The sequence below is a fragment of the Saccoglossus kowalevskii genome, chromosome 21 (genome assembly GCF_978046115.1).
Source record: "Saccoglossus kowalevskii chromosome 21, keSacKowa6.1, whole genome shotgun sequence".
NCBI classification, from domain to species: domain Eukaryota; kingdom Metazoa; phylum Hemichordata; class Enteropneusta; family Harrimaniidae; genus Saccoglossus; species Saccoglossus kowalevskii.
In genome coordinates, this window is record NC_140661.1 from 28,029,827 (window position 1) to 28,052,257 (window position 22,431).

General features: G+C 33.2%; 1 protein-coding gene across 6 annotated transcripts in view; it reads right to left on the bottom strand.

Moving 5' to 3' along the window:
* LOC100372234 (phosphatidylinositol 4-phosphate 5-kinase type-1 alpha-like) overlaps positions 1 to 21,400 on the bottom strand; it is a 90,819-nt gene extending 69,419 nt beyond the window's left edge. For all 6 annotated transcript variants that reach the window (XM_085495234.1, XM_085495232.1, XM_006821094.3 and 3 more), the window contains exons 1-2: positions 21,059 to 21,400; positions 14,518 to 14,597 (exon numbers count right to left, since the gene is read on the bottom strand). In XM_085495234.1, coding sequence (XP_085351360.1) covers positions 14,518 to 14,597; positions 21,059 to 21,140 — 162 coding nt within the window. In that variant the 5' untranslated portion in view covers positions 21,141 to 21,400. The remainder of the gene's footprint in view (positions 1 to 14,517; positions 14,598 to 21,058) is intronic.
* Positions 21,401 to 22,431: the final 1,031 nt, after the last annotated feature.

Genomic DNA, 22,431 nt, shown 5'->3' on the forward strand with positions numbered 1-22,431 from the left:
TCACGTTTACTTTATGACTACACAGTAAATTAGTCACTGACACTGTCATTGTCATATGAGGTATTCACAGGTAAACAACCTCAACACTCCATTAAACAACATTCCATTGCAAGGATTGTATGTGAAGAATTCACTGAGAGACATGCCTCAATAAAATCTGTGCATATATTGGCGGTTACACTAACCTTGGTACTAAACAATGAATATTGTTTGCAGAGAATGACAACAATCAACTGAAGTTGGCATTGAACACCATCATTTGCAGACAACAACCAAAGTTGTCAGTGAACAACAATATTTCCAGATGACAACAGCCTGCATAATCATAATCAACATACATATGAACCAATGGTGCTACACGTATCATCTACATACACATTGATGTTGAACCAATGGTGCTACACGTATCATCTACATACACATTGATGATGAACCAATGGTGCTGCACGTATCATCTACATACACATTGATGTTGAACCAATGGTGCTGCACGTATCATCTACATACACATTGATGTTGAACCAATGGTGCTACACGTATCATCTACATACACATTGATGATGAACCAATGGTGCTGCACGTATCATCTACATACACATTGATGTTGAACCAATGGTGCTACACGTATCATCTACATACACATTGATGTTGAACCAATGGTGCTGCACAAATCATCTACATACAATTGATGTTGAACCAATGGTGCTGCACGTATCATCTACATACACATTGCTGATGAACCAATGGTGCTGCACATATCATCTAAATACACATTGCTGATGAACCAATGGTGCTGCATGTATCATCTACATACACATTGTTGATGAACCAATGGTGCTGCATGTATCATCTACATACACATTGTTGATGAACCAATGGTGCTGCATGTATCATCTACATACACATTGTTGATGAACCAATGGTGCTGCACGTATCATCTACATACACATTGATGTTGAACCAATGGTGATGCACGTATCATCTACATACACATTGATGTTGAACCAATGGTGCTGCACAAATCATCTACATACACATTGATGTTGAACCAATGGTGCTGCACGTATCATCTACATACACATCGATGATGAACCAATGGTGCTGCACATATCATCTACATACACATTGATGTTGAACCAATGGTGCTGCACGTATCATCTGCATACACATCGATGATGAACCAAGAGCATAATGTACAATGCCTCTGATGTGTTATTTTTTTATTACTGGCCCCTAATGACATGACATAACATCTGAGACACACAGATTGTTACAGATGATAAAAGGGAAGATGACACATTTGAATGTATTTCTCCACTTGGAGATAATTTTTATTTTAACTCAGAAAGTTTACATTTTTACTCACAGTTTTACCTTGCTTACTGTCCCATTCTCTTTTGGGATAATAAAACTTGGCTTTGGCCAATATCAAGAATTATTATCCCTAAGTAGCTGTATATTAATTTTTAATATCTGCCACAGGCAAAGCCGATATCTGTATAATAACAAGGAATCATAGTATGGTCCATCAGGGGGAGGGATGACTGAAGAGTGAACAGCACAGATCATGAACAATTGAGATACTAGTAATGGGGTATGGTGTGTGAGCTGGGATTTCATCATTTTTATGTCTTCTTCTTATCTGAAGTGAATAAAATGGGAAATTACTTTTGCCTCTCAAGTCTAAATTGAAATTGAAGTGATTAGAAGGACAGTGTTGTAAACATGATATTTGCATCATGATTGCTACGGATCTATGATTGTAACCAAGAAGTCAGTCACATGACAAATTAACAAGAGTTTCAGGATCCTCATCGACTTGTGTCACCGTAAATTAGTTTCCAGTATTCACAATTAATTGAATTACAGCAACCGACCTTTACTTACAAGAATGTTATAGTGCACATGGTAAACTGTAAACTAGTGAACTAGAACTTAAGAGACACACTGTCCATTTAAAGGCACACACACGCTGCATGTGTACACACCTCATGAATTTCAATCAAAGATTGGTTGATCCCCACAAGACACGTGTACTAACGCAATTAGTATAGTGAAAGAAATCATTTTTTTCAAGTGTTATTGTGTATTGTAATGTTAGCTTTCTGAGAATATTACAATTCACACAACCAAATCTTTCCCTTGGTTACCAACAAGCATGCCATTCTGAGATTCCAATAAACAACCCTGGCATAACAAACCTTTCTCTTTTCATCTGCATTTACTATAAAATACAATCTGAAGAGGTTAATTGGGGAAGGTAAGACCAAATACAATAAAATCTGTGTTTACAATATAACCCATTATTTGGGGGAGGGGGTTAAAAAATTGATTTTATGCAAATAAGCTCAATATTTCATTCATTTCTACGCAAATATCAGGACAGGTTATTTTACAAATGTTGTAAATTTTGATTTCATGTATTTACTTTGTTGTAGAGAATGACTAGCAACTAGCACTTACAGAAATATATACAACTCATTGGGGAAAAATATATAAAAATAAACAAAAATTCATGCCTACCTACCCAGTAATTTTTATACTGATAATAGAAATACCAAATTTGTTTTATTTGGCTTAAGCAACAGAAATAAGGACAATGTGAAGTATACAAGTTGAGTATGGTTGATAATCATTTTTTTTTTAATTTTAATTTTCACAGCTATCAATTGTCCTGGTATTAAAATGCATTACACAGTGAATTCATTGAGGTCAGCAATTTTTCATTTCTATCTGTTCAAAAAACAGCAAGGTTTTTTCTATTGTTATTATTTAATTTAAAAATGACTTTTAATCAGATATTTTTTCAGATGTGTGAATGGGGAAAAACATGGATTATTAAAAATCATAAAAATTGCTATCATGGCATTTTTAATTTATAAATTTCAACAAAGATAACAGAATACAACAATTAAACTTCGAGACATTTGTACTACATTATTACTAACCCATCTTGACAACATATTGTACAAGGTAACCTAAACCTTTATAGACACATTCCTATAAACAAAATATTAATATATTTGGTTTTGTTGTACATTTTATTTAATTTTCAGCATAATGCATATAATTATTGTAAATCACCTTGAAAAAAATTTGAATTTCATAGCAGTGTCAGATGACTAGATAATTTGGAATTTAACTCTCACAGCACAGTGTGAGCATTAAAAGGAGCTGTGCAGATGAATCCAGACTCTGTACATGTTGTTATTTATGTTAGACTCCAACCCCCCCCCCCCCCTAGCTCTCACTCTGACAAATTATGCTATATTTTCTCAATGAGAAACTCATCTCTAATAGAAGCTCACATGAACCAAAATTTGTTGTAAAGTATACTGCATCATTAAACTATAAAATATTTCAATCATAGGAACACTTTTGTAATTTATGAAGCAAGTTAATAAAGCAAATAAAGTAAAGTACTTAAAATGTGTTATGTCGTGCAAGACCCACATCGCTTTAAATTCACCAAATTTTATGAGGACTCAAAAGTACAGGTAAGGTGAATTAATTTTTTAATTCAGCTTTAAGTCAGTAAGAAAATCGATTTCTCCACCACCACCACCCCCAAATTTCAAATGGTCTATCCCTAATGGACTCTTCAGTGTATTAACTGCATTTCACCTTCACTGGACTGACCATGTAGTGTGATGTCTCTATGGATTCGACATCACCTCATTGCAGGAACTCACTATATTCTGTTGATGTATCTACACTTTCAAAAAAAAAAAAAAAAAATTGTGTATATTTATTTTTAGAAAAGTGAGAAAATATTCACTTGGTATTGTCAAATGGTTCATGTAAAATATTTGCTACACTAACCATGGTCAGAGTTATTCAGTGTGATTGAAATTGACTAAATGATTAACTACATTTTCTTTTCATCTTATTGAGAAGAGGCCATTTATCACTCACTACATCATATTGAAATGATTAAAACAAGCAGCCTATCGGCTGAGATAGCTCCGCTGTTAGCAATGCACATTTCAATTAAAGAACTGAAGACATCATTAGAAAATGAACAATATGTATAGTATCAAAGCAATCGGACTTGCAGTTTTTAACAAGAAGTCGAAAATATCACTTTTTACCAAAAATGACAAAAATATTCACCAAAATTAGAGAATTGAAGATATCATCACGAAATGAACAAATCTGAGAGAAGTCCACATGTAGTACCTATATATGTAATATCAAAGCAATCAGACTATTGGTTTTTTACAAGAAGTCGAAAATATCACTTTTTACCAAAAATGACAAAAATATTCACCAAAATTAGAGAATTGAAGATATCAACATGAAATGAACAAACCTAAGAGAGGTCTACCCAAGGTACATATACACCAAGTATCAAAGCATTCAGGCTTGTAGTTTTCAAGAAGAAGTCAAAAAAGTAAAACATTGACACGGACGACGACGGACAATCACTCATATGATAAGCTCCGCTCGACAAAGTCGACAGCGGAGCTAAAAAACAGAATCAATTGAGAAAGTGTTGAAAAAGGTCTCAATGACAGTGATTTTTACTGATAACCTACTAAACTAATGACCTTCAACAATGTACATTTAAATACAGGTGTATTTAAATACACCAGAACACACATCTAGAAATGAGGTCACATTCAACCATTTATTGTCAGAAGAAATGGTTGCCATTCATGTATTCTTCAACTTTTTAGTGAATTTTGAGTTTCTTAGTTTTTTATTCATTCTAATGTGAGAACAGTACAGAATCCAGGGTGAACCAGTACAGAACTTGCTCACAGGATGTACATTTATCTCATCGTGACTTATCAGTGATACCCATAATGAAAACAACAATTATTGATGAGATGATGATGATTAGTCGCATATTTTGTTTGCAATTGGTCAAAGCACAAAATTCGAGCATAAAATTTAATTAAGTATTTCACAAATACATTGGAGGTATATTGACGTCAGCAGAAATAAGTGAATACCTTATACCGATATCTTCTTGTAGGTCGATGTCAGCAGATACAATTGATTACCGACCAGTTTTGTATCAATCTGAGCCATAACTTGGGATTTTTCCTCAATTTCAACAGCTTTTTTGAGCAACTGAATCATTCCAAAAATTAATCACATGAGCTTGTCAACGTAAACAATTTTTACCACAATCTGTAGTTATCTAACCATGTATAAACCAGGAAGCTCTAGACAACCTTCAAGTAGTACATGTATGTGACATTAACTATTTGATGCATTTTTGATCTGTTCTGTATTACATCATAATGTGGAAGTACAAATATTATGCATATGATAAATCGAATACAACATGATGTGGTGACCACTGCCCTTTGAGCATGCTTAGTTCTACCATGCACTTCCTGGTTGACTACCTTTTTTTTTATTATTTACTTTGTAAGGTTGTTCTCCAATTGCTATGATTGTCCCCGAACACCTTTGCATGAAATTAAAAGATTGTTTTAGGGATACTGTGAATTAACATATTGACATCCATACAACGCTTACTCCATATATACATTAAGGGCAGCTCCAGGCTCCAGTGACAGTCAATGTGTTGGTACACTAAATCACTGTGTCATGAAATTGGAGGTTTATAAAAACGAACAATAACAATGGCATTAAAAACACTGTAATAACCAATGAGAAATCACTATTAGATCTGTTGGCTGTTTGATCAAAGGACATGAAATATTTTAGCCACCTCTCTAACAACATACAACAGTATCATTGACTGCAAGCCCTTTGAGCCATTTTAACTGACACATAGGGCGTCCTAGTAAGCTACAAAGAAAATTGTATAAATCCATATTCTGGTTCTAAATTTGTCAAAAGACCAAAAATGAGTAAAATACTCAGAGGGGGAGGGGGGGGGTGTCATCACATAAATAGATACAATATTGTATTCAGTAACTGATGACAAAAGAATGTGTTAAGACCAAGTGTTTTCACAAAAATATAACATTAAACACAATCTAAAATACAACTAATTATGAAATTATGCCAAATATGTCTAAAGATAATTCATTCACAACCAGCTGTTAGAAGACAAACTGACCATTTATTATGCCATACCACACAGCATAATGTGTTCATGCACCACTGATCCAGCTTGACAAAGTTGTAAATAATATATAATATACTTCTGTCACTGTAACACCATAAGTTACAGCGTGCCATAATTTTGCGGTATTTTCTGGGGTATTTTCATCCTACCATACAAGGAAATGCGATTTCCAAACATGGAATGATTATGCGAGTAAGCGTCCTCTAATTATAAAAACAAACATGGCTGCCACCAGGGTTCACACACAGAAGTTCGCTGATTCTGCTCTAAACATTTTGGATTTCGCCATTCCCATGGTGTATCCTTGGAAGGAAAAGATGTATAATAATAAGGTTATTATGAGGATACCTCAAAGTATGTACTCATACAGTACGCAGTGCATCAATACTGCCGCTGTACTGTCTTCGTGCATACTTTGAGGTATTCTTGTAATAATCCTGCTACTATAAACACATATTACTGCTGCTAAGCAACCGCACCATGGTATGCCTCAAGATATAGCATATATTAAATGTAAACAAACGAATTGCAAGCTATTAAAACAGGTATTTTTATTGCAAAGTACATTTACTTTCCTCACATTAGTGGTGTACATGTTACAGATTTTGGCACGAAAAAAATAGATCTCAGTCCTAATAGAAAGTCGGGACCGAAACACTGCACCTGATTCCTGAACACGAAATGCACGAACCGAAATCGGTCAGGAATTTAAATACACTAATTCAAATGATATGCATGGCACAGCGATGAAGGAAAGTGAAGATATCTTGTTGAGAAATATATAGTCGGGAGCTAAAGTAATGAATGAAATGAATGCAGAATGCTGTCAGCCTGGCATATTTATGTGCTGCTGCAACTGGTTTCTTCTTGCAATGCTACATGGACATGAAAAAATAACTTCAGTTTTTGAATCCTTCTCTGCCATTGATCTGCATGATGATTCAAATACCATAACACCAAATAACATCACACACATATGCAAATTGCCTAACATGTTTTGGTCAAATAACAGATCAATAAATGAAGGCACGATTTTGACACGAGCCAAGTGGGTCACAAGTGGGTCCTGACTAATATGAACGCAACTGCAAACATGACAGATTAAACATTTCTGAAATCAAATTCTGATGTCTATTTTTACCTGCTAAACTTTTTAAAAGTAATATTGATATTAAACACCACCACCTGTTGTAGATTTAGACTTCAATTCATTTACTTACAAAACTATTGTCATGTTACAGTATTTGCCTTTTGTTATTTTGTTGAAAAAATCTGTATTGGAAGCCTTATCCTTAATAAAACTACAAGTATACTCATGCTTTTGAACTATTTATAACCAAAAATTCAACATTTCTTATATTAGATGCTCTAATATAGAAGCCACATCTCTTTTGTTGCATTGTACTTTGTGACTTCTAATATAGATTTTACAGTAATATGCTGTAATTTGTAAAAAAAAAAAAAAAATTGTTATGAAACATGTCCAATCAGATGGGATTCAAGATTTTTGAATTAGCAACGGTCTCCACCTCAGAGAATTATGTGTTTCCTGTTTATTACACCACATGTAGATCAAATCCAAATAATAAATCAACAATAAACACAGTGTTTATCAATGATTACAAGTCAAACAGATGGTACCTGTGTCTGACATGTGCTCTACTTTGATGTCATTGGTGTATCTGACATCAGAGCTGATGCAACCGATGCAATGGCACACGTATACAGCATACTTAATACTCTGTGTCTTTGTTAATATAGCATTCTTGGAATGTCTGACCAGCAGTCAATGACACAAGAGGGTATGTACACTGACATTACTGACACACCACAGTGTACTGTAATGTGCTACCAATACCTCAGTATGGAACATTAATGATTCACATGCCACATGATGTGTGCTTGTGATTTAACCATAGACTGAGTCAAGTGTGGTGCTCTGTAAAAACTTAAGTCCATTTTCTCTTAAATATTATAATTTTACTTGATGGACTATTTGAAAAAATCAGCAAATTTGCATAGTGTATTTCCTATATTTTGCATACCGGTAAAACTCAAAATACTTCCGGTACTGGATCAGGTACTTTGTATAATATGCTTCATGTATTCCCCACATGCATTTATGTCCAAGTTTTTTCTGTTCTTCTTTTTGAAAATTTCAACAATTTCATATTTATCTTTTTCTATAAATTCCCATATTTACAAACCGCTAAAAAGTATATAATGCAACACAGAAAACAACCCAAGTCATATTTCAACTTGTATCAAAAAAATTAAGGCGGCAATCTATTCAGAAGCTAATATAATACATACATTTTGTACACCATGTATTTTATATCTGGTGTTATGCCAATAAATACTGTCACATGGACGGCCCTTTCACCATTCCTTATTTCAACTCAAAAATTATTTTGGACAACTTAGATTTGTACCACTGTAATATTCACATAATATGTAACACATAGGAGTGCATAGAAATATAAATCTACATCAATGTTTCATGTAATTAAGTGTTAATTATAATTAAAACTAATTAATACATAAATATAACAAAGATGTGACAGATATTCATCGCCGTCCAGTTAATCATCACACCATAGGCTGGCTAATTATTCCTATTAATCATGAGACATACTCCAAGAAACAAAAAAACTAGATTCATTCATATTTCGCTTCCTGACATGTACAGAATAGGCTACATACATGATCTCCAAAAGGTCACACATCCTGGTACTTTCTGAAGGTACAAATTCACTATCAATTCAAATTTAATTATTATTTTCTCACAAAAATGAAGCAGTTATCTTTGAAATTCAAAAATAGTTAAACATTGTAAAAATTGATGTATATTATTGGAAATTCTTGCTGTGATGGAACAAAATACCCCCTGAAAGTACCAGGATGTGTGACCTTTAGGGGTGATGCATAAGGACATTGTTTGTAGATATTTGAAAGGAACTCAAAGACATTGTAGAGTATCAAATGAGCACTAAATGCAATGACCAAGAAGTGGGCAATGAAATCCAATGCTGAATTTAAAAAAATAGAGAAGTTGAAAATGTAAAACTATTTATAACAAAAAAGTCCTACAGAATATCATGCTTGAGAACATACCAGTTTTATTGTCGATAATCTTGAAAAATTCATACAAACAAAATCTTCCAGTTATACATGTATAAATAGATACTTTTAATTTATTTTCGATTACTAGATATTTTAAATATTTTCATTATAGTGTATTTGTTATTTGCTTGTTTTTATTTTTCTGTATTAATTGACCATAGTTATTAATGTAATTAACACATGATTGGCATCCAATAAAATAATTTAACTACATGTACCCCTATACATACATTACAACACATTAACCTTTTCACCACCAGTTCCCTTTTTTCATCACAAATTAACAAAATAGTCCTGTTTATAGCCTGTACTTTCCTTCAGAAGATTAGGACAAAAATAGCCAATTTGTTTGAGTAAAAACTGAATATTTACTCAAATTGTGTCTGTTGGCTCTAAAACTAGGGTTTATTTCCAAGAATATTGTAGAATATAAAAAAAGTGGCAAGGAAGTCTGGTGGTGAAAAGGTTAATGACACATATATACAATGTACAACCTGAATAAACTGTTAAAAGAGCCAAAACATTGATGAAAAGTGAGTAATTATGAACACAGCAGGTGTAGAGAATGTCTATAAAGATTAATTTCATGTCTGCATCCAATGATGTGTGCCAATAGAGTCTGCTATAGGAACCATCACATGATGAATAAACAGAATTCAGTCAAATATGGCGACAACTGAGACTGGACATCTGTTTACATCCACCTGATAGTGTCGTCAACTGTATCATTCGTAATATATTTAAAGCGAGAGGTTCGTCACCTGCACACACGCGGAATTGAGTCCCAAGTGACGATAACAAGACACGCTAAAAATGCAAAGGCTTATGGGTAGACGCTTGTTTGTAAACAATGACATGCTATGACCATCTGACGCATGCGCAAGTAACGACTCCCCTGCTTTAATATTACTTCATATTTATGTAAAATTTGTTTTATGAGAAACAATGCTTTTATTTAATTAAACTTTTGACAGTTTTGCATAATGAGTTTGTTGTAAAATCCAACCAAGTTAAATATTTTGCATACATGTGCCTGTGCCACTGGTGGAGTCAAGCTTCTAATACGACAAATATGATGTGTATGTAAGATGCATGTAGGGAGTATGACATGAAGTATGATTAATGTTTTCCTGATAAATATTTGCTTCATCATTTTATACATATATTTTCTATGATATTGGATTAAACAACTTTCATTAGAATGAACATCATTGAATAAAACAAAATGGCCAACAGCTAAACAGTTTAAATAAAATATGAAAAACAAATATTGCTCAATGTATGTATCAAGCTTGAACAAAATCTGTTTATGCAGATGGAAATCCGGTTCCAGATATTTTGATGAATTTTTAACATTAAAATGATGGTCATATGTATTCAGCCATTCAGACACGTATGTGTGGCATGATGTATACATAAAGTTTGAACATGATACAGGTGGAGGTGCACAGAGGTTAATCCACAAGTAAAAAGTGAGTACATTTTGTGAATTTTTCATTAACATCATAAATTTGACACAATATACAGTTATAAAGATGTTTTTCAACAAAAAGGTACTAACAGAAGTCAAGGCAGCAATTACGTTAGCTCATTTATAGGTGATTGCAATTTGGTAATTGATGGAAAAATAAATAATCTCAAACAATCTTTGAGCAAAAAAATAGTGGACAGATCATCGTGCTGTGTTGTGTTGTGTTGTGTTCGTATGTGGATCCCATGTGACATACGTTACTCTTACGTGAAAAATACATTGTCATGATACACAAAATTGTGGCAACAACAGTGACATAAATTTTATTTGTTTACCTCCATAAATAAACGAAGTCTTAAAGGGGAACCGGTCAATCCCATGGATTGCACCACGTGCTCATGGGTAATTAACTCCGCCTCTGTCCACTAAGTAAATGAATGCTTATTATGTTCGCTTACTCAAACTGTGATTGACAGACATTTTGCATACATTACTTGTCGCGGCACGTTTCAACCAAAAACAACAACTTTTTTACATCAAAAGCCCAACCAGATGAGTGTAATCGCTAGCGTACATATTCATGCCCCCGTAGAAATGTTTTTGGAATCACAGCTTGATCTCTAAACATCGTAAATGGCACATTTCCCGGAGCTCCCGCCACGATGTGAGCAGCTTGGTTCGGATTAGCATACTAATTGCGGTGTCCATCTTGTCCCCTTTAAATGTGGAACTCTTTAGAAAGCAGAAGAATTATTACATGTACATGTGTTGTTGTACATGGACAGCAGAGTTCTCCCCACGGAAATTAGAGTAGGGGTTCCCAACTGTTAAATTTTGTATAAACAATAGAAACAATTTAGCATAACAATGAATACAATAGAATTAACATATTCTATTGTTATGCAATTTGGTCGATACTGTATGCAATTTTGCTGGAGAGAACACTGGACTGTGTTAACGAAATTCAATACTGGTATGCAGTGTTTACTGGCAATTCTTTGGGATGTGTGGTAATATTCATTGCAAATATTAATAAACAAATATGTGTGGGAAACTCATTTACATGTACTTAACAATAAAACTGAATATGGGTTTGTTGTGTTTGGACTGTCCATTAGCCAAATCCTCACTCATACATGTACCAGTTATAGATGATTGGCACCAATATCATAATTAAAATCTATGATTAGCTGAAAGGATAAACACAGGAAATATAATTTCCTGGAATTATTCTCTGATTGTAGAAAAGTGCTTGAATTAATATTTAACGATAACCTTTGACCTAATTTCAATTCAAAATGTATATTATTTTGTCTTATCAGTAACAAAAGTTTTGTAAAGAACAAGTCTGGGTGATGTGCATATCATGTTTAAAATTTTTTAATTTGTCACATCTTTGCTTATTTTTATGATCCCTTTACAGTATTTTAAGAAGGCGTTTATAGTACAGAATGCCTCCAAATACTTGAATTTCATCTCAAATATTGGGCATTTCACAGACCACTGACTTTATTAAATGGGTTTTTATTGTGTTTTTTATAATTGCTTACATATTTAGCGAGTTCAGTGGATACATTTCAAAAATAGTTTTATACATGTATGTAGTTTCTAGTATATAATAACCATACATTGATAAAGCTGTATTTTTAGAGCCATTATTATGATTATATTATAAAATTATATTAAATTATATTAAATAATTCAATTGCTAACTGTATTGGTGTATTAGAAGTACATGCTATTATGTAAATGACAGAGGTGAATGTATGATCAAAATATCTCATATTTCAATGATCCAGAATATAATAAACATAATTTTTGCTTTACAAGTGTGCTTCTAAGACAACAAACACAGTATACCCTGGTATACAATTTTTATCAATTAATAATGATGGAAAATAAGTCCATTACAGTGCCTCCATGTTTTGTTTACTAGATGAATGAAATACTAACCGCATTAAAGTAAATAGCAAAAATCCCTCTGGTAAATTATAATCATAATAACAATAATGCTGGGAAATTTATTAATGAAACACCAGCTATTAGCTGCTACAGGGGAAGGAAACATTGCAACTGTCTATGTTTGTATGTGGATGAAAATTAATTGAAGACATGAATAAGGCACAAGTTAAATTCTATTTTTAAGAACTAATTTTAGTAATGAAGCCACCGTTTTACTTGCATCATATTATTTAATTAAGATGGAAGAATAAGGACATCCATGATTTTATAGATCTGATGTGTTAACACTTTACTTTACAAACATCCTGTTAAGTAAGATGACATCGTTTCAACTCAATTAGCATCCAAGATATCATAGTTCTCACATGTTATCAACATTTTGAAAACCTTAATATTAACACAAAATTTTGAAAATTATTATCATGCAATTATTTTTTGATTTCTTTGTAAATTTTGGACTAAATAAACCTAATTTTCAGGTTTTAATCATTCTTTTTTTACAAAATATGGAAACTTTTGTGAAAAAGTGACAAATGTTGATTTGGCATTCACACTCTATCATTAAGTTTGATATGAATACTCCTTTTCAATTTGTCTTCATTTATACTGTCATCAACCTAAAATGCACGAAAGATAAATTTTGCAAGTCAACAGAAATCGTGAAAGAAAGATTTATAATTATAAATTTAAAAATTTATAATTTGTTGATAAAATCAAGAAGAAATACTCATTTTGTTCACAATTAAGACTGAATTCAGTGAAAATAAAAAAAAAATATGAACAAATTAAATGGTAAGTAAATTTGGTGCTCAAATGATTGAAGAGTTGTATTGTCATTTTTTTCAGTTTATCCAAAATGAACACTCTTTAACTAGGAGGCTTAATTATAGCAGTAAAGAAAGATTGTATAGTTTAAAGTACTATTTGAGTTCAATCATATCACACACACAATGCTGGTACACTCTTTTTGAATATACTGTATTAACCCATGGGGTTCTGAAGAATCAGAAACTCACAATATCTGTAGTCTAAGCATACTAAACTATGATTGGATGATTTGGATCACAAGACAATTTATATTGGGTTAAAAATGTAGATGCTAATACACAAGTACCAACACATTCTTATAAAATTCAAAAATAGCTCTTACCAGTATTTATTCAAACCAACATCAAAAGAAAAGTTGTCCCAAAATAACTATGAACTGCATCTATATTAGTGAACGTTTCTCTATATGACCTCTATAGCACCGACAAAGATTTTTAACAAATTACTGTTAAACTCAAAAATGAAAGGCAGGGAAAATCATTGCATTACACAGAGTGACTAGCTAAACACCATTAAATTAAATACTAAAATTGTTAAAAATGCAAGTCATTTTATTTGAGCTCTATAATGATTACAGATGGAGCTCATAAAACCACGATCAAGAGAACACAGCTAAAACTCGTTTATTTTAAACAAATGCATACATTTATCAAGACATTTCAGACACATGATACATACAACATAATAATACCTCTGTATGTGCAGGGATCAAAATAAAAATTTTCCATAGAATCCTGGCTTGACTACCAATTTGACAAGCTGGTTATCCCATGGCAATAAACATAGACAGTCAGATTTAGCGAGTACTTGCAGCCATGCATAAATGTGTAAACACATGTACAAATAAACAAATGTCAATGTTTGATTGTGGATAAAAAAAATGGTATTACCCTCGGTAGTAGTTTTGTAAATATTTGTAGTACAGTTAGGTTACTAATTTTAGAAAATAGTAACTCTAGGCCAAGACGTGATGGTCTGTACACACCTAAAGCTACTGTATTGTACAATTTATAAATTCACCAATACAAAAGCAGGTAACACTCATACCATACTAACATGCAGGCTCACAATTTTGACTTACGTCAATAGGTGGAGGTCTTTCTTTTTTCTTAATACTTGATCCTTTTTTCCTCAACCGTTCCCTCTCGAAGTATAGGTAATCTAATAAATACAAAAACAAAGACTATAATTATGAAATGAATTAAATATAGCAGTGTATTCATAACTTTGCATGAGATGTGGCACACCAAAAAACAAAAGTTTACATATTGACCAGCACAATTAAACTGTACAACAACTTAACAAAATAAAATTATGTATTAGGCATTCATTTAAATGGGGATCAAAAAAAAAAGTTATATACAAAATGTACGCTGATAGGCACATTTTGACCACCTACTCAAGTTACAACAATAACTGAACAGAAAATGTGCATGAAACTTGCACCAAGTCCACAACAAGATAATGCGTCTTATGCACAAGAATGTGCATAATCGTATTTGAATTTCGGGCTAGCTTGTCAAATAGAGATAAAATAATCGCTAATCAAAAAACACTAAAAGATATTCAAAGACAAATAAGTAATATAAACAAGCCATGCATGTCACAGTTTCCGTTAGTTATAGAATTTAAGATATATAGTTTAGTTTATAGCAATATAGCTGGAATATAACCATGTCAGGAATATGATTATGATTGTTTAACATTAAAATGATTTACATTTGTATCTGATCATCAAACAAGTACTTGTCCACATTGAGAGATATTGCTCTGGAACAGCATTCAAAATCAGCAATTTTGAATACGTATATATCTATAACATGATGTATAACGAATATATAAAATTCGAACATAATCAGTCAAAGCAAGTCAGAGATATAGCACAAGAGACACATTGCTTAAAACAAAATGGCCACCAGTCGGCCATTTTGAATCTTATCTGAAAAACAAAATTATTTGCATCAAGGTCCCATAATGTCTAATGTATATACCAAGTTTGAACAAAATCCATCTGTAAACTGTCGGCAAATGCTTGATTTTGATGATTTTTTTAGCACAAACATGGCTGCCATTCGGCCATCTTGAATCAGATCGTTAAACAAATTGATGTGCATATGTATAAAATCATGTATGATGTATGCATGAAGTTTGATTATGATTGGTCCAGGCATTTCTAAAATACAGGTCTGGACAGACTGACGCACGCACAAGGGTCAAAACATAAGTCCTCGTTTTCGAACTGACTCTGAACAGGGACTAATAAAACAATTTGAGGGATCTATACTAGCTAATAGAGTCGAATGTGTAGTAAAAACATAGAACATTTTTGCATGAGCTTAGGCGTATTAATAGAACAGATACGATACATCATCATGGCAACCAAACCCTGAACACGTGTATTTGATCACATCATGCTGTTTTGCACACAAAAACAAAATGCTAAATTATTGTAGAACTAGAGTCCTTGAAAACAATAAAATGCACGATTTACGTGTTACATGTGTCTGATTCTGAATTCTGAATAAACGTTACACAAGAAAACACACATGAGGCACGTGCTATTTATTTGGAGTTTACAGCAATAGAATGTCTCATAGTTCGCAAATGATGATTATAGCTCGTACGACGATGTTCCCCTCGGTAACGGTTAAATAGGATTATCTAGTCCGACATGGCGATTTTTTGGTAAAGTACTGTAAAACATTTCGAAAAAGCGACATGCAATTTTAGCGAATTGTGGTAAAATGACGTAATAGAGAAATGTTGATTTAGCGAATCTCTCTTGTCATTGTTGATTTCCTGTTTTCATAATACTTGTCTGTCGCATACTTAAACAAATGCGCAGTTATGACCTCCATAAAAATAAAGAATAACTGTCAAGTGTAATTTGGTTCTGTTGGCAATGACAAACAAGCAGCCTATCAGCTGAGATAGCTTCGCTGTTAGCAATGCACATTTCAATTAAAGAACTGAAGACATCATCAGAAAATGAACAATATGTATAGTATCAAAGCAATTGGACTTACAGTTTTTAACAAGAAGTCGAAAATATCACTTTTTACCAAAAATGACAAAAATATTCACCAAAATTAGAGAATTGAAGATACCATCACAAAATGAACAAATCTGAGAGAGGTCCACATGTAGTACCTATATATGTAATATCAAAGCAATCAGACTATTGGTTTTTTACAAGAAGTCGAAAATATCACTTTTTACCAAAAATGACAAAAATATTCACCAAATTTATAGAATCGAAGATATCATCACGAAACGAACAAATCTGAGAAAGGTCTACATGTAGTATCTAAATATGTAATATCAAAGCAATTGAACTATTGGTTTTTAACAAGAAGTGGAAAATATCACTTTTTACCAAAAATTACAAAAATATTCACCAAAATTAGAGAATTGAAGACATCATCACAAAATGAACAAATCTGAGAGAGGTCCACATGTAGTACCTATATATGTAATATCAAAGCAATCGGACTTGTGGTTTTTAACAAGAAGTCGAAAATATCACTTTTTACCAAAAATTAGAAAAATATTCACCAAAATTAGAGAATTGAAGATATCATCACGAAATGAACAAATCTGAGAGAGGTCCACATGTAGTACCTATATATGTAGTATCAAAGCAATTGGACTTGTGGTTTTTAACAAGAAGTCGAAAATATCACTTTTTACCAAAAATGATAAAAATATTCACCAAAATTAGAGAATTAAAGATATCATCACAAAATGAACAAATCTGAGAGAGGTACACATGTAGTACCTATATATGTAATATCAAAGCAATTGCAATTGCGGTTTTTAACAAGAAGTCGAAAATATCACTTTTTACCAAAAATGACAAAAATATTCACCAAAATTAGAGAATTGAAGATATCAACATGAAATGAACAAACCTAAGAGAGGTCTACCCAAGGTACATATACACCAAGTATCAAAGCATTCAGGCTTGTAGTTTTCAAGAAGAAGTCAAAAAAGTAAAACATTGACACGGACAACAACGACGGACAATCACTCATATGATAAGTTCCGCTCGACAAAGTCGACAGCGGAGCTAAAAACTGATTCAACAGGGATTTGAAAAAGCGGTTATCGTACCTGCGTTACATCCAGAATATTGACCTTTTATATTGGGACTCAAAAATTACTACCGTACTCGACCGCGTTAGCGCCCATGCCCGGGAAGCGCCCACCCCCCACTTTTGCGCAATTTTAATATTTGGGGTCACATTCGGCAAAGCGCCCACCCCTTCAAAATGCAACTAATTTAAAACTTGGTCTTGCGTAACGAATCTTGGTAATGATCGTTTTTATACGATACAGCGTGGACTTCGACCGCTGTGAACATGTTGTGAATGCGTAGGACACAGTAACCGTGCGTTAACTACGCTTCGACAATGACCTGTTAATACAAGTAAAATGCAATACATATTTCATGCCATATTCAGTTTACCTCTCAAAAATGACTAGTTACTAGTTTTTTGGAAAAACCATGTCGTTTATTCGCTGAAATCAATTCCAACAGATCATACTTCAACATCGATTATTCACTTCCGCATTGCCTTACCGGAAAGTCTTCGGGAATTTCCTAAGAATTACGTCAGTACAACACAGCATTCTGATTAGTTAATAACCAACTTTGACCCATTAGGTCAAACGACGCTGCTGTAGGTCAAATCTACAATTGCATCATGGCGGAAAGTGATTTTCATCGAGAGTTTGCGTACAATCCAACAACTTCGTCAGTGGAAATAATATGACAATTTTGACTTCGACTGTGTTCCAACAGACTCAAATGTTTTTAATTCCATAAATTATAGTGGTACATAATTAATATTGTAATAAAATGTGCATATTTTTTGTGATCATTTCTGTTTCTTCATTGTGAAAATCAATGACGACGCAAATTAATTTAGTAATTTGATTTTCCCTCAAAGACGTAATCTGTCACTTGATGAATCAAAATTTTCATTTGCACTCTTTTTCGAGGGGGGTGCTCGGGTAAGCGCCCACCCCTACAAAATCGTGATTTTCTGAGTTGAGGCCCCTGGGCGCTAACCCGGTCGAATACGGTAAGTACTACTAATGATAACTAATGATATATCAGTATCACTTCATTTATTTATTTTCATTGAAATAATGACCACAATGAATACGCTTATTTTTTTGTGTTAATTTACTTTTCAATAAAGTGTATCTATCATGTCAGTACGTTTTTTTGTGTTGTTTACAAAGTGTTTGTGGAAAAAAAAAAAAAACGTTGTTTGGTGACCATTTTGAATTTATAATAAAATCATTAGCGACATCTTGAATTCGCTGAAAAGACTCGCAGTTCAAACTCAGTGCTTTTCGATCAGAACCTCACAGGCAAAGTCCCCGCAGTGTTTATCACGGGAATCAAAATCACTTTCCGGCATTCAGAGTCACCATCGTAAGATTTTAGAGCCTTTTCCGTGAGCTTCTAAAACACATGTACTCAGCTATGCATGAAAACCAAGTACTGCAGCACGTCTTGATAAGTGTCAATTAAAAATAGCCACGAGGCAAAACGTTTCTTTTACGTTGCATACATGTATACGGGTAACCATGAGAAAAATGCTTGGGGTTGTAATATCACACAATAACGAGGTATATAAGGAAACTGAATAAATTAAAAAAACAGTAAAATTATCCTGATTTCATGCATGTTCTGATGACACAGTGTCAGTCAGTCAGTCAGTATTTTTATACTGCAAACAAAAACACAGTGCACATGAAAACAAATTTCTAATGTCAGAATTATGTACTCATCGAATTTACCAGTAAGCACAGTCAAACAATGATTCTAATTCTAATCAATAACAAAGTAAAACTCACGTAATGTGACATCACTTTCTAAGCTTGAACTAACATTTGCACATACATGTATATATTCGATATGGGTCCCATGTTGCACATAACAACAGCCGAGTAAAAAGGGTTTCTTATTCATACAAAATTGGAATGCATTAAAATGTACACATCCATGACACCCACGAAAGCACGAAAGATTTAACACAATTTCATGAAATACAAATTTTTTCAATAAACAAAGATAGATACATAAATTGATGTTGTGGAAATTGGTTTCAGTAATTTACTCTTTTTAGAAATCACAGAAATTATGTAGATGTTGTGTAAATTATCATGCTGTACAAATTACCTTGTTCACACGTGAAGGAAAAGAATTGTTCGACAAAGAATTTAAAAACACTGCAGAACAAATTAATTAAGCTGGTTACAAATGTAGTTAAGTCAGAGAACTGGTTTTGATCCCAAGGTTCGTATGCATTTTTATTCCAGATGCATTATTTTCAAGAAAAAAGTGAATAATAATGATATTTCATACTTCTAGTACTTTCTGTTATTTTACAATCTGCACTTTGCATTGTTATTGTTTTACAACCATGGTACTAACATGTAGACAGTCATACCTTATTGGTTACTGTACCGAGTTATACTGTAATAGTTAAATGGATTGAAGATTTGTATATCCCTAAGAAGTTTGGATGTTTCTTAGCCTGTGCCAACTGCCATTACATTATAATCTCATACTTTGTTCAATTTGATCAATATGTTTTAGGAAATTCTGGAATAGCACAGAGGTGCTAACACATCTCTTGCTGCAAGCCTAAATTAGATATTAAACATAATTTATATAAAATGGCATCCGCAAGGCAATGTGCTAATATACTTACACCACATTTGCTCTATTAGTAGTGCCATACATGTGTACCGTATGTCACAAGTGTGTTATTATGAGCAAAATAACTTGCATTTTAATGATTCAGTCGGCATTGCATTCAATTTTGGCTTTTTATATCATAGACCTTAGACAGGGAGATGCTGATATGTACTTCTAATAGAGCAAATGTAAACAAAAAATGCTAATGCAAACATCTTATGTGTATGCTGCATCACTTATTATTTGCAATAGCAGTTTTGTCTAATATTCATAGATTTAAATTATTCATACATGCTTTCAAATTTAATAATTATACTTCATAATCATGCATATAGAACTGTTTTAGTTCCACAGTGTGTTTGAGTCAGCCATAATTTAAATGAATTAAGCACCAAGTACATTGTATGCAGACAAAAGACCATTGAATTACAAATGAAAACTACAACTACTTATGAAAAGTGGCATATCTTGTGTTTATTAAATGCACGTTTTCTCGCTGAACTCGCGCGTCAGAGTGTAGATTGGGCCTTCAGGGTTGCGGTAACACGCTCCAAGAGTCCGGGATCGACGGAAGAATTGAAGAACAGAAGTCAGTACGATAAAGAAATATGACTCGACAAGACCGTTCATAAATAATACTTAGGCAAAATGTTTTTGTTTGTTTTAAATAGTTTGAAAATTCTATATTATAATATTATGTTTGGTATTAATTTAGTAGAAAGTATAATGGTTTACTACAGTTTTTCCAAAAGCGGAAACAGTATAACTGTGCGAATAATGGATGGTGTTATTGGCATTTAGTTTTTCAGACAGTTGCTATTGTATATGGTATTGACAAAGGCCATAGCCTATCCAGGTCAAGACACACATCTTAAGCACAAAAATAAATTTATTCGGATCTTACCCCCAAATTCAACACCAGACGTACAGGGTTCCTTGGATGAGGCGGAACTAGAACATGCCGCTGCCGCCGCTACCGCCGCCATTTTATTTGTGTTGTACGTTCAGTCCGGTCCCACTGCCTAGGCTAAACACGTTTACGTATGTCGTTATTTCCGACGAACGCTGTCAAATTCCGTTAACTTGTCTCGCAATAATGAAGGGCAAATTCTCTTACTTTCCAACTGTAAATATAAGTCCAAAGTGGTAGCTTTCCAACTTCAGAGGAACAGAAATATACGTACGATCGAAATTCCGGGAATGCCCAGACTATTGACAGTGAAGGAATCATGGGTAATTTACGTCATTCTGTAACCTTTTACCCTTTTCAGGACGACCCGGGAGATCATCCAATATTTTGATAGAAGTGGGTTCGGCTCTCGACTTGTTAGCAAATATCAATGTATATCTGATTTTTTTATCGAGGGAATTTATATTGAGAAACTATCCTTTATACTGAACACTTAAAAAAAAGAAGTGAAACCACACACACGTGTTTTGTTTCTTTACTTTCGTTCCGTAATGGGTAGGAAAGTGGTACATAGATGGCTAAAATTGATAACTAGTCTAGTAAAACTCCCTTCTATTTTTTTCAAAGAGATCAAATCTCAAAAATTTAAATTATCGTTGACTAAATTAATATTGCAAGGAAACACTCATTTCATAGTTGATTTAAAATGTATTTATTTAACTCCGTGACTTATCTACATACAACACCACGACTGTTATTAGTGTTACAAATGTAATGACTTTTACAGCCCACGATTTATATGACGACATGTTGCTGCATTCATATATTACCGTTGAGGGCAGTATAACACACTGGAACTCAACTTTTGACATTCTCGTAAACTACTAGTACTACTAATCCCTGGGTGTCAAATCTGCTAGGACCACAGAGCACACAGGAAAGATTATTGGCGGTAGTATGATAGGTATACTAGATATTAAATGTCAGTGATAACAAAAAGGCGCCATATAAATAGCGCCTATATTTGTACGTAGATTGGGACGTAACTGAACTGTGACCTTATCACATCAATGTATAGTAGCTAGCAATGTAATAAGATATTCTTTATTATATATATATATATATATATATATATATCAGTAATTTTAATGAAAAAAAAGTACATTTTTCTTAGTAATAGTGACACCTGTTGTTTAGTGTGATGGACCCCCACGGTTGGGTACAGGAGCATAGAAGTTTATAATTAAAATTGTTTTCCATAAGAAACATGAAACCATCATACATGGCCTTATAAACAGCCTTTTACTTTTACTTATTTTTATTACTTTTTGACCATCTAGTTTGCCATTTACCATGTCCATATAAAC